General features: G+C 41.5%; 1 protein-coding gene across 6 annotated transcripts in view; it reads right to left on the bottom strand.

Annotated features, from left to right (window-relative positions):
• TJP1 (tight junction protein 1) overlaps positions 1–12909 on the bottom strand; it is a 130913-nt gene that overhangs the window by 48696 nt on the left and 69308 nt on the right. For all 6 annotated transcript variants that reach the window (XM_066636540.1, XM_066636541.1, XM_066636544.1 and 3 more), the window contains exons 3-6: positions 12252–12376; positions 10330–10432; positions 2513–2792; positions 400–503 (exon numbers count right to left, since the gene is read on the bottom strand). In XM_066636540.1, coding sequence (XP_066492637.1) covers positions 400–503; positions 2513–2792; positions 10330–10432; positions 12252–12376 — 612 coding nt within the window. The remainder of the gene's footprint in view (positions 1–399; positions 504–2512; positions 2793–10329; positions 10433–12251; positions 12377–12909) is intronic.

Raw genomic sequence — 12909 nt, 5'->3', positions numbered from 1 at the left:
CTCATATCTGCCAGCCAGGGTAATTTATCACCAAGCTCTTGCCTAAAAGAAAGCTGGCCTAATAGAGACCTGGGGCTCTCGTACATGCGCAACTAAAGCTCCAAAGCACACATGCTGCAGGCAGATGAATCCATCTGCAACTAATGAGTAAAAAGGACTTTTGGACTTTTGTGAGTAAAAGTCACAGCTCTTAGCAGACACTAACATTCTGCTATTTTAAAAAGATTGGGTTATCCTCTTTTTAATCTTCCCTTTTCAGTGGGCAGCAGGAGAAGAAATACCTGTGGGACATTTCAAAATAATGAAGTCACTGAGACACAAACTGCTTGAAGTACAGGTGTCACCTCTTCTTCACACAGTCAAGGGGGGGGGGGCACAAGAAACAAATATTTACTGTACCTTCAGTACAACATCACCTTCCTGAATATTGCCATCTCTTGCTGCCAAGCTGTCCTGTGATATTTCTTTCACAAATATGTGGCTCGCCAAACGCAAACCATATTCTGTTTTCAAGAAGAGAAAAAGAATTCAAACAAGATTGGAATTGTTACAATAAGCAAGCTTCTCCCTTCCTTCTCTCACTTCCCCCTCCCCCATTCCCACAACCTTTCATCTCTCTCTACCCCAAGTAATTCTCAAAGTGGGTGCTGGGAGACATCAATGGGCCACAAGAGAGGCTGAAGTGTGCTTTGAAAAAAAAAAGTCAGCATTTCAAGAGTCCACTACTTCATGGCAAAGGGAGGGAAACCCCCTGTAACATCAATTCCCTGCATCCCTCCCTCCATTGCCCATATATCAGGGAAGGCCAAATGGTGGCTCTTTGACATATAATGAAGTGGAAATCTGTTGGCCAAGCTCCTTTTTGCATCATAATTAATATAAAAATAAAAATTTTTCAAACTTTGTTATTATTTATGGGGTATAAACTGAAGAGTTCACTGGATTAAAATGTGTATGTTTACATTGTGAGAAAATTTATATTTAAGAATTTAAATGCTTCTTAAATATTGCAGCTCTCAAACATCTGAAGATTTACGTATGTGGTTCTTATGTTAAGCAAGCTTGGTCACCTCTACCATATATGATCAATTGTGCTTTCTCAAGAAAGGGAGTAAGGATGAATTGGGACTCCCTGATGTAGACTGCACTATAGATGCAGGAGGAATCCCACAAATATCACACATACATATATATACACACACACATTTTGTTGCTCATCTTCCAGAACACCTAAGAGGTGTCATCACTGCATCTTTTATTTTAAATTCATCAACGCAAACAAAACTCTGGGCATATATATCATATATCCTTGGTCAGACTTCATACGATTTGATTTTTGGGCTCTGTATAGAAACCTGCACTATACTGGCACTACATACACACAGGAATGTAACAGCAGATTTGCACTGAAAGAGATGAAGAAAGTTTAGAAAATTTTGATGTTGCCAATACAGGGTCGTATAGAAAATTTTATAACACCCAACCAGAAGGCAGAGATACCATACTGTTACCCAACAATGAAATACTCAGTTTTGAATTACTCTGGATCTCAAATTTACATAATTAGTGCAGCACTCTCCCTAACTGGTATGCAAAACACTGCTGTGAGATTGACTCCCAGTCATTAAGAGAGAGTCTGCAGTCATCTGTATAATTGAGGAATGGCTATATAGAGAGATCGCTTTGCAAATTCATTCTCAGGAGAACAGCAATCAGAATAACCAAACTTGTTTGCCAGCAATATAGCAAGCTAAATTAGCATCGCACTTCTTTCAGGTAAGCAGAAAACTCCAAACTTGTATTAAAAAGTTAAGCTCGTGAAAAAGAGAAATGTGAATTAGAGGACAAAGTTGTTTCTTCTGCATTCTTTCCTACAAAGTTCTACTCAGCACAAACAACTGCTGTGTTGATGACGCCCAAGGCAGGAGGGAGCACAGGGTAATAAGCTTTCAATCCGTACACAATTCTTTCTACCTGAAGGGTTCAATGCAATCTGAAAACTTGCCATGTTACCAAGGCAAGGTCAAAAAGGAAAGGAACTAAGTAGACTTAATGATGTACTGGTTCAGGAAGAAGTGTTTACCCATGATTTCTAATGTCCTTATCCCAACTTACATGGGCGATTGAACCTAGAGTGTCCAAACACACACACACACACACACACACCCCCTTATATGAATGGAGGAACAGAGTCATTCCTAAGACTCTGTCATAAGATGTGTGCAGCTTGAGGGAATCAAGCCCATCATCCAACAGGTGGAGAAACCCGTTCACTTAAAGGTTGTTTCCACAGGAGGCAAGGTTGGCTGAAAGCGTGGTAATAATCACACCCTCTCCCAAGATAGTTTGCAACAGCCCATTACATAACCAGCTCATGTTTTTTCAGAGAACTAAAGCAGTACAGTAAAGTTGCTCCCAGGCCTTTATTTCGTTAAAACAAGAGCGCGGGTGGTGGTAAGAGGACCCCTTCATTAGGTTCTCCAGCATATGATTTTCTGATATTCTAACATACCTTCATTCTTCCTGGATTTCACCAATGTGACTTTGGTGGGTTTTGCAGGCTGACTGGATGTTACCGATCTTCTATCTGATCTTGGTGATAAACTTCTCTCCCTGCTTGCACTTCGGTCCCTCACCCAGCTTTTCTCGTGCCGTCTGCTCACGCTCGCAGCCCCACGGGAGCTTCGTGGATCATGCATCTCCTCTTCATAACTGTCCTCATCGTTTTCAGACACCGGGTCTGGATCTGTCCGAGGCACAGGAATCTGAACTTTTTTCATTCGCCGGATGGTCTGCAATAAGCAATATTAATGCTTTAGTTTCTCAGTCAATGCAGGCTGGCTATCAATATTGTAAATCCAGAATATATCACACTGTGGACCATACCGATTGATTTGTACTTCAGAATGTATAGCTGTGCTGACATCTGCAGTTTCCTTTGGGTTTAACACAACTGCATGTTTCCTACTTTGGTAAGAGTAAAACTGTTATAATGTTGCTTGTTTTTACCAACCAGGAGGAAAGTCTACTTAATCTATTCTGCCCCAAAGTGCACTCAAGGTAACTTAGAAAACATTAATTAAAACAGCGAAAATACAAACAGGGAAAAGTGGCCAACATCAAAGAGAGAAAAACAGCAGACCTACATTACAAAAGGCTGGTAGCAAAGAGATTTAACTTGCTTACTAAAGGTCAGAGACTTTCCTATTCCAAACATTCTGGGGAAGCAGCATTATAAAAAGAAGAGAGCACTGAGGTTTCCTGGATTGCATCACACAAGTGACCTCCCACAAAGAAATATTTTAGTAGAGCAATTCCTTCAAGGAAGAAAAAAAAGGCTTCCTTCTTATTCAATGCAAAGACAAAAACAAAAATAAGCTGGGAACACTTTTTATTGCATCTAGATGCCAACAGGATATCATAATTCTCAGCATACTTGTACAGATAAATGTTATGACTACTGATCTAAAATTTGAATAAAAGGGTTTTTGCCTGCCACACGTTTATATGATGGTTAAAATCGACACAGGTTTGTGAATGCTTCTGACACTACTTGAATTAATGTCTTATTGCAGCAAAGAACCAACAAGGAGAAGATGGATTAAAAAGACCACAGAACTCCATAGTCAAGTGGCGTGCCTTCAATACACAGAATAGGTGTGCATATGGAACCACAGGCTACAGTTAAGATCAAAATTGCTTGGGTCAAAATGAACTCTGGAGCTGTGCAGGAGAAGGCCCTTGAGACTGTGTTGCAGTTTGTTTATGGCAGCCCAATTGCTGGCCTTTGTTTTATGAAGGCAGGAGTTGAATAGGTTCCATCCTCACAACAAATGCAATCCATAAATAAATGCTATGGTCCCTATACCTATTAAGAAGGCAGTGAACTCAAGACAACCAGCCACTATGAATATGGATAGTGGAGCAGGACGTTACTTAAAATCAGCTGTCATCATGAACAGTACATCTGCAGCCCACCTGCAACAAAACATTGAAACACCAAGGCAAAAAATGATATTACTGTAGAAAGCATTTTTTTTTTTTGCTCTGAGCAAAAAGCAGGCACTTGCAGCTGCCTAGCCTAAGCAGGCACTTGCAGCTTAAAAACTTGCCTCCAGCATGAGATAGTACAAACAAAGAATTTTTTCACTTGCTTCATTACATTTGGTAGACAATAGCATTTACAGCTGGCCCGCATCTTACACAAGAGGTACATTCTGAGGTTGGCACGTGAAGCCAAAATCACATACAGTCAAAACTCCCTTAAATCCAAATACATACTGTCTCTTTGAGAACTAAAACCAAAATATGGGAAACATGTAGGATTTGAGATGACTGAGAGAACAGCAGCTTTATTCTTTCATTTCAGGTTTATTCCAGGGCATAAGCAGAGGTGGGAGGAATTGCCTGCACCAGTGATACTTAAACATTTTAGCACCAGGACCCACTTTTTAGAATGACAATCTATTGGAACCCACTGGAAATGATGTCATTAACCTGGAAGTGATGAAACGGCAGGAAGTGACATCAAGCAGGAACATTTTTAACACTTCCCCAAACAACAAAATCAAATGAAATTAAAAAATTTACAGTAAGTTAAAAAAATTTAAAATAAAGAACACTCCTGACTCTCCCAAGCAGTGGCTGATCTGTTTTTAAAAAATTGCCCAAGCATCACAAAGGCTGCAATCCTATTCACACTTACCCAGAGTAAGCCCCATTGACTATCATTGTTAAAAGATATACAGGTGTTCCCACAGGCACATATACTTGAATTTTCATAAGTTAATAGTGCACAAGTAGTGAGCTAACTGCATCTATTAGTTCTGCCATGTCCCACAACTTGAAAACACATCAGTGAATTATTTTGAAGCAAAGATACTACAAAGGTTACAGAATAGGGTGCCAGTCTAGAGGTGAAAATAATTTTGCATTTAAAAAGGAATGATGGTCCGCCAAATCTACTGTCTTATTCCTGTGGTTTTTTTATTTGCTTTTTAAAAAACAGGTCAGCATACTGGATCACATCCAATGCACACATACTTTAGAGTAAGCCCCACTGAACTCTGTGTAAACACTTAAAGAACTGCACTGCAATATCTCTTTAAATGCAAGACAGTCTTAAGTAATATATAGCCCAATAAGGAAGCTAGTAAGCACATCTAAAAAGCAGCATGAAGGCACCTTCCTAACAGCCACCATCAACACAGCAGGTTTTTTTCTCCCCCACCCCAAGAGAAGGGAAAAAATGTTCTTGTCTTTGGCAAAAGCTAAAAAAATGAGAGTTTGATAAAATGCAAAGCCTATAAGAACCCTATAATCTATGGGCACTGCTACCCCATCAATATTTCAGTGCTTGACAAGACTGCTGGAGTGGAAAGTGGCTTAACTTCTTGTAGCACAGCTGTGTCAATAGGCATGAGATATAGACCTTCCTAGTGTAGTTGGCAAGCAACCTTTATACATTAAAAAAGGTTGCAGTGCTGCAGATTTGCCTTCAAACAGAGAAATTCACATTTCTTTCAGCTTGAGAAAAACATGAAGTTGGATCTTTCTTTCTTTTTAATCATCAACCACATTTCTGAGGGTTATAACATGTGAGCACTCCAAGTGTTGAGAATATGATCGTCTTCAGGCAATCACTGATAAATTAAGCCTCAAACTACAGGTGGGACACTGCAGAACGTACTGGTCCTCCATACCAAAAAGATTTCCTGAACATAGGAAATGATCCTCAAAGCATTATGTGCCCCAAGGTTAAAGGATGGAGTAAGCTAGCATAAAAAAAGAAACTAATGTGCAGGAATGAGGATTGCCAAGCAAATTTGGGGGGGGGGGAAGATGAACATCAAAGGTTATGTCCATTACCTTTGAACGTTACCAAAGCCACAATTTACCTTCACAGAGATTTGTACAACACCACTCCTGACTACTAGCATATAATCTGCAGTCCTCTAAATACCTCTCACTAGCAACAACACTGTTTGGGTTTCAAGTTTGGAAAGTGATTCTGAGTTTTACTTACACAAGCCACCACAAGCATTACAAAACAACATTAAGAGCGAGATGGAGCAACTGAAGCTATTGGTTCAGTTCAGACATCACACTCCTGTATCTTACAAAACCATTTTGGACCATGGTTTCGAGTGAAGATTAATGCAAATCACAGCTTAATGCTAATATTGGCACATTCCTTTTTCTCTAAACTAGAATTTGAAGGGTCACTAGCATAATGTCTGAATTGAAGAACTATCAACACCAAAATACCTGTTATTTTCTACTTTAGGGGGGAAAATGTACTTTGGAAACACTTTACCATTCAAACCAAGGAACTTAAACTTTCTCCTAGGAACCATTTTAATCCCCTCTGGGACATTGGTTACAAATTTCCACACTGTAGGCCAGTGGTTCTCACACATTTAGCACTGGGACCCACTTTTTAGAATGAGAATATGTCAGGACCCACCAGAAGTGATGTCATGATCAGAAGTGACATCATCAAGCAGGAAAATTTTTAACAATCCCAGGCTGCAATCCTACCCACACTTACCCAGGAGTAAGTCCCATTTACTATCATTGTTAAAATATACATAGTAGCTTGTTAAAAGGACAGGTGCATAACATTTCCCCAAATGCAGTCACATACCGGGTACTGTCAAGTCAAACGTATTAAAAATAAAATACTGAAATTAATGGGGACCCACCTGAAAATAGCTCACAACCCACCTAGTGGGTCCCAATCCACAGTCTGAGAAACACTGCCGTAGGGACAATGGGCAACACAGCAGTTGTGTTAGGAAGCTGTTTTAAGCTTCCAGCGTAGGAAATTGTTTTAAACAGATTGTAGTGGATTGCTAGAATGAAAGCCAACATAATCAACACTTCACTTCCATGGGTGAAGTGACCAAAGATAGTCAATTAAACTGAAAAGAGAACTGCTTGTGTGTGCTGGATTTTTTCAGGTACTGCAATGGTCTATCAAGAGGCAGAGTTGCTACCAAGTGTCAACGATGAGTTGCTTTGAAGTTTTAAGAAAAAGCTATTTATGCCCTTGGCATGTCTGGAACTGGAGCAGGCATATAATTGTGCTGTACAATGGCAGAGGACAATATGCTGAGCACAAGAAAAAAATTACATGCTTAGGCATGAGGAAAACTAAAACCATTCCACGTACACAAGGCACTTGAAAAGTTTTGCCATCATTCTGCCTTAATAGGAAGAGAGACTATAGAAAGCCAGGAAACCAGAGTGGGTAACCCAAAACATTAGCATTCTCAACCAAGAAAAGTCTGCAGGGGTGCCATGGGAGTTTGGAGCACACAGGATGAAAATCATGTTGGAACTCTTCCTGGTTCTACAACTGTTTCTAGGGCAACTGTTAATATTAACAAATCAGCTGTCAGAGCCATAAGAGGAAGAGGGTCAGACAATTTGTTACTATAGACCAGGGGTGCCCAATGTTTTTGGCAGGAGGGCCACATCAGCTCTCTGACACTATGTCGGGGGCTGGGGGAAAAAAAGAATTAATTTACATTTAAAATTTGAATAAATGTACATAAATGAATATATTAAAGATGAACTTATATGAATGAATGAAGGTCTTGCAAGAGCTCAAGGCCTATACAAGGCCTTGCAAAAAGCAAGGCTGGCCTTTTCTTTGCTGCTGCTACTGCATCACAGACGTGAAAAAGCAAGCAGTGGAGGGAGCTCTCATCCCACAGCTCACGCAAGAGGTCAAACAGTTGCCCTCACTCTGAGAGCAGTTGCATCGGGCCAGTGCGGGCTCCAACAAATCTCCGGAGGGCCAGAGGGTCATTGGAAACTGGGGGTTCCCTGAGGGCCTCATTGAGAGGCCTCGAGGGCCGCAAGTGGCCCCAGGGCCGGGGTTTGGGCACCCCTGCTATAGACAGTTGCCCTAGAAACAGCTGCAGAACCTGGAAAGGTCTCCAGAAGACAGAAGTGACATCACAAGATGTGAAGACCATAGAGGTCAGTGTGCCATGAGAAGAGAAACATTGAAAATCGCTGTACTAGACACAAAGGGGTACAAAGGAACTTATCCTTTATGCTGTTTGATGTTCTGTCAGTCACCTGTGCAAAAACTGTATAAGGAAACCTGGGACAGGCTACTATGTGGACGGAAGAGAGAGATAACTTTAACATGACAGATGGATTAGCACTGACGATTTGAAGACACATTAAGGTAGGTAAGAATAGGTTTGGGAACTGGAGGTTGTTATAGTTCCACATCAAGCCTAACCCTTATGCCTCAGCCCTCAGTAATGTTTCAGTTTGGACTGCTCTTACATCCAGATGAGAGATGAACTTAGGGTACACCCAAAAGCTTCCTTCAGCCTTGGATGTAAGGTCAATCCTGTTAGGCAATCTTGCTCAAAGTCATGTTCAATTAAAAACCAATGTTCAAGTCAAGCATGGTACCTTGACCAAGGTTGTATTAAAGGAAAGCATGCTGTCCACAAAGGCAGAGAATTAAAAGGGAGGGGAACAATACCCTGATCTAATAGTACCTTACTTTCAGCTACAGTCAAATTCCAGACCATAAAAGCAAAGCTTGAACTTCATTTGATTTTCATCTGGTTGGACAAATCCCTATGAAGAAATTCTATGAATAAGTCTCCATTCTCAGAATTCTGTGGAAGTCCTGGACATTGAACCAGATTTGTTACATGTTGCTGTGGGACAGAATGCCCATGACCCACCATGACCTGACTTCTGATACAGGTTCCAGATGCTTTTGCACACACACAATCACTTGGCAACATCACTGAGGAGCACCACGTTGGAGCACATAGCACAGTTTCAACCCAGATCTGCTGTGGTTTAGCAACAATTCCCCAGACCAGGGGTACCCAAACCCTGGCCCTGGGGCCACTTGCGGCCCTCGAGGACTTCCAATCTGGCCCTCAGGGAATCCCCAGTCTCCAATGAGCCTCTGGCCTTCTGGAGACTTGCTGGAGCCCACACTGGCCCGACGCAACTGCTCACAGCGTGACAGCCAACTGTTCAACCTCTCATGTGAGCTGTGGGACAAGGGCTCCCTCCGTTGCTTGCTGTTTCATGTCTGTGATGCTGCAGCAGCGGCAGCAAAGGAAAGGCCGGCCCTGCTTTGTGCAAGGCCTTTTATAGGCCATGAGCTATTGCAAGACCTTCATTCATTCATATAAGTTCCATCTCTAATATATTCATTTATGTAAATTTATCCAAATTTGAAATGTAAATTAACTTTTTTTCCTGGCACCCGACTCAGTGTCAGAGAGATGATGCGGCCCTCCTGCCAAAAAGTCTGGACATCCCTGCCCCAGACCATTCAATCCTACTCCCTCCTCTGCAAAGCACGTTCCTGTCCTGTTTGCAGTCCCCTGCCTGAATTCTCAGTGCTTCAGCTTCCTGCTTCAACTCTGAAGTGTTTATAAATGGTTTAAAATGTGCACATCTGCAGAGCCACACCTCTCCATCATTATGCATCTTGTACCTGTAGGATTCCTAGTAATGCTAAAATTTAACAGATTTCTATGAGGCTTTCCAGCATTTAGATCTTCAAGAGGTTTGCAAAGCTATTTTCAGCTTCAGCAAGGGCAGTTTTCCACATATTGATCAACCACTTTAGAACAAACAAGACTGCCTTGCCCTCTACCCAAAGTGGAGAAGGAAGACTAGAGATTTCTAACCCACCTTACCACTGAAATCAAGCTCAGGAAGAGCTAGGGCTAGAGTGAAGTTTGCTTTTACAAGTCTGCCCTTGCTCCCTACCAACAAGTTATCTGCCCTTGCTCCCTACCAACAAGTTCTGAGAAGGCACAAGGAACGCTTCCTACTTCCCAGGCCAGAAAGCAACATTCAGAGGGGGTAAAGGGACAATATTAATGGGTTTTACCCACAGTACCAGGGACAGCAAGCAGGCTTTCCCCTCCACCATAATACTTTCCGCTTCCTGCAAGCTTAGTGCCATACTTTCCCACCTAGGAACAAACAACAGCCGTTCACATACACAGCATAAAGGCATACTTAGGAATACTGGGGTAAAGCTAAAACACATCTGCTGCTCCTGCTGACCTCAGCCATTAAGAAATAAACTTGCTTTAGGATCTCAATTCTCCTCTTAAAAAGCTCAGAGCAATTCCAGCAAGCAGAGCTACTGCTTTTTAAGCTAAGTTATTTAAAGAATTCTGAACCGTTATGCGATAAGTGTCATTGAACCCACCCTCAAGGCTGGCTTTCTTTTTGTGTAAGCAAATCCAACATGTAAATACTTTTCCAGAAGGAACTGACCCTTGCACAGAAATCTAGGGGTAGAAAGTATGCACTTACAATTTTGGCATTTTTCCCACTTTTCCTGAGCTGCTGAACAGCAAAAGCATGCTCCACATTATCCATTGACACGCCATTAACCATTGCAACACGATCATTCTCCCTGAAAGAGGTAAAAGGTAAAAACACATACAAATAAAAAGAATGCAATGTGTTGTTAAACTCTTGAGAAATAATCTGTTCTTAAAAAAGAATCTTTTTTGCAAATCTATCATAGTAGCCAGAAATCTCATACAAGGTCATTTGCATGCTTTGCACATTTACTGGTCATTTTTTACAGTTATGGCACTTCTGTTATATTTAACCAACCACACAACACACCCCTACCTTATCAGTAGGGCAAAATTTATTATGGCCAAGATCCTGCCCCTTATGCACAACCCTCTGCATTTCTTCTCAGGAGTAAAGTCTCTCTGTGCTCAATGTAGCTCATGCCCAAGAAAGTACATGCAGGATTGCCACATTAGGCTGGCTGCAAGATTGCACACTCCTTTCCTACCCAACGCAACCACTGGCAAATTTTGTATTTTTTTAATGTGTGCATTACAAACTGTCTTCATGGATATGATCCTTACCAGACACCTGACAAAGTTATAACGAAACAGAAAACACACCAAAACAGCATTATGCTGGCTGTCAGTGTAAATGGTACAAGATGGATGCAAAATGTGAAGACTGCCAAACCCCAACCAGATCTCCTTTCAAGTGCGTTTTGAACCAGCTAGGTCTTCTCTCTTTTAAACGAAGTCCTACAGAAGACATCATAGCTATCCAGTCTGAATACAATCAACATGTGGCTAACTAGGGTCAGGTCAGCTTTCTCTAGGTAAAGCTACAACTTGCAAACCTGCCAAGACCCTATTGGCTACTGACATCACCTGGGCATCCAAGGACATCACCAGATACAGAATCATCCCATCATCTGCATACTTGATTCCTTCAGGGAAGTATAAGTCACCCAAAACAGGTTGCACACTTCTGCCCAGATCTGTGGAATTCTCTATAATAACTCCATCCTGTCTAGATTAAGTTTCAATTTATTACCCCTCATTCAAACTGGTACTGCCTTCTAAAATGGGTTCAGGGTCTCCACCACCACTGGTCAATTGATGGAAAAATCTGAGCATCATGTGCATATTAATGACACTTCAGCTCAAACTTCTCGATGGCCTCTTCCAGCAATTTCATGTAGATTGGAGAGCATGGAGGACAGTATGGAGGCACCCCCAGAAGCCATGAGATAGAACAGTAGTACTGCAGCATTATCTTCTGGATATAACCTTTTAGAAAGGATTAAAGTCCCATGCTAGCAAGGTGACCCAGACGGTTAATGGTATCAAATGTTGCTGAGATATCCAGGGGAATTAACAAGGTCACAGCTCCCACCAACTACTCCAGGTACAGATCACCACAGCAGTTTCTGTTCCATTGACAACCCAGGAAAGAAACCAAACTGAAGCAGATACTTTACTACACACTGAAACCTTGCTTAGAAAGAAAAAATTAAAATCAACTGATAGTTATTTAACTCACTCTGATACTCAGCCTGGAGGTGAGTTTTTTTTCAGGAGCAAACCTCTGTGGCCTTATCTTTACAGCAAAAAAATTACCACAAAAAACCAACCAGAGTTAGCTTCAACTAAATTCAAAACCAGGGTTTAAAGCAACTTTCAATAACCAGGGTTAGGAGCAAACCATGGTTAGTGATTGGGAAATCTCATACTTAAGCAAGAAGGGATGAAAGCTCATGACCCTACAACCCTCACTCCCAAGAACTGTTAAGCAACAAAAGTGTTGTGCCAATCAAGACACCAAGTAGTAGGATTGAGAACTCCTCAATCCAAGTAGTAGGATTGAGAAAAAAGCCAAGATATCATTACAGAACTTCTTTATTTAAAACCAAAGTTGAACCAGACACTTACTGTAGCAGGCCTTCTGCTGGGCCTCCTTTGAGCACATCAGATATAACTATCGACGTTTCACCACTTTGGAAGTGTGGATTGTCTCTTCCACCAGATATTGCAATACCAAACCCAAATCCAGGAGCCTAGAAAAGAAGAGAAATATGCTTACACTATAAGTTTTACAAATATTTCCCAAGAAACACCAAACACGTTTATGCCATTTTTAAAAAAGTATAAGCATCAGCATTTTGAGCAAAGTAACTGCTGCATAATAAGGACTAGATTCCAGGGGTAAGGTCTCTAGGTACACACATCCATTCTTACCTGTTCCATTGAACAGATCAAGTCTTATCTGCATCTTTAGAGGCATCTACTCACTAAAATTATCGACTGATATGCCACTGCTTTGGGCATCTTAGTTCTTAAGAGGAAAGGCTGGATACACACACATGCACACACACAAATAGAAAAAGGTACATGGGGTAATTCCAAGTTGCATGGGGCCCTTGGGTGGGCCACGAGGGTGGACGCCTTATGTACACTTGCACTCAGGCATCTCCTCATTACCAGGTTCTCCTCTCCATCCACCCACAAAATCAGTTTACTGGCTACCAGGTTTTCTGAGAGCTGGGCAACTTAGGGAGCAGGAACTTAATCCCAGGGATTCTCTGATTTC

The sequence above is a fragment of the Tiliqua scincoides genome, chromosome 8 (genome assembly GCF_035046505.1).
Source record: "Tiliqua scincoides isolate rTilSci1 chromosome 8, rTilSci1.hap2, whole genome shotgun sequence".
Taxonomy (NCBI): domain Eukaryota; kingdom Metazoa; phylum Chordata; class Lepidosauria; order Squamata; family Scincidae; genus Tiliqua; species Tiliqua scincoides.
Note: the sequence above shows the minus strand (reverse complement) of the source record. Positions and strands in the feature narration are given on the sequence as shown.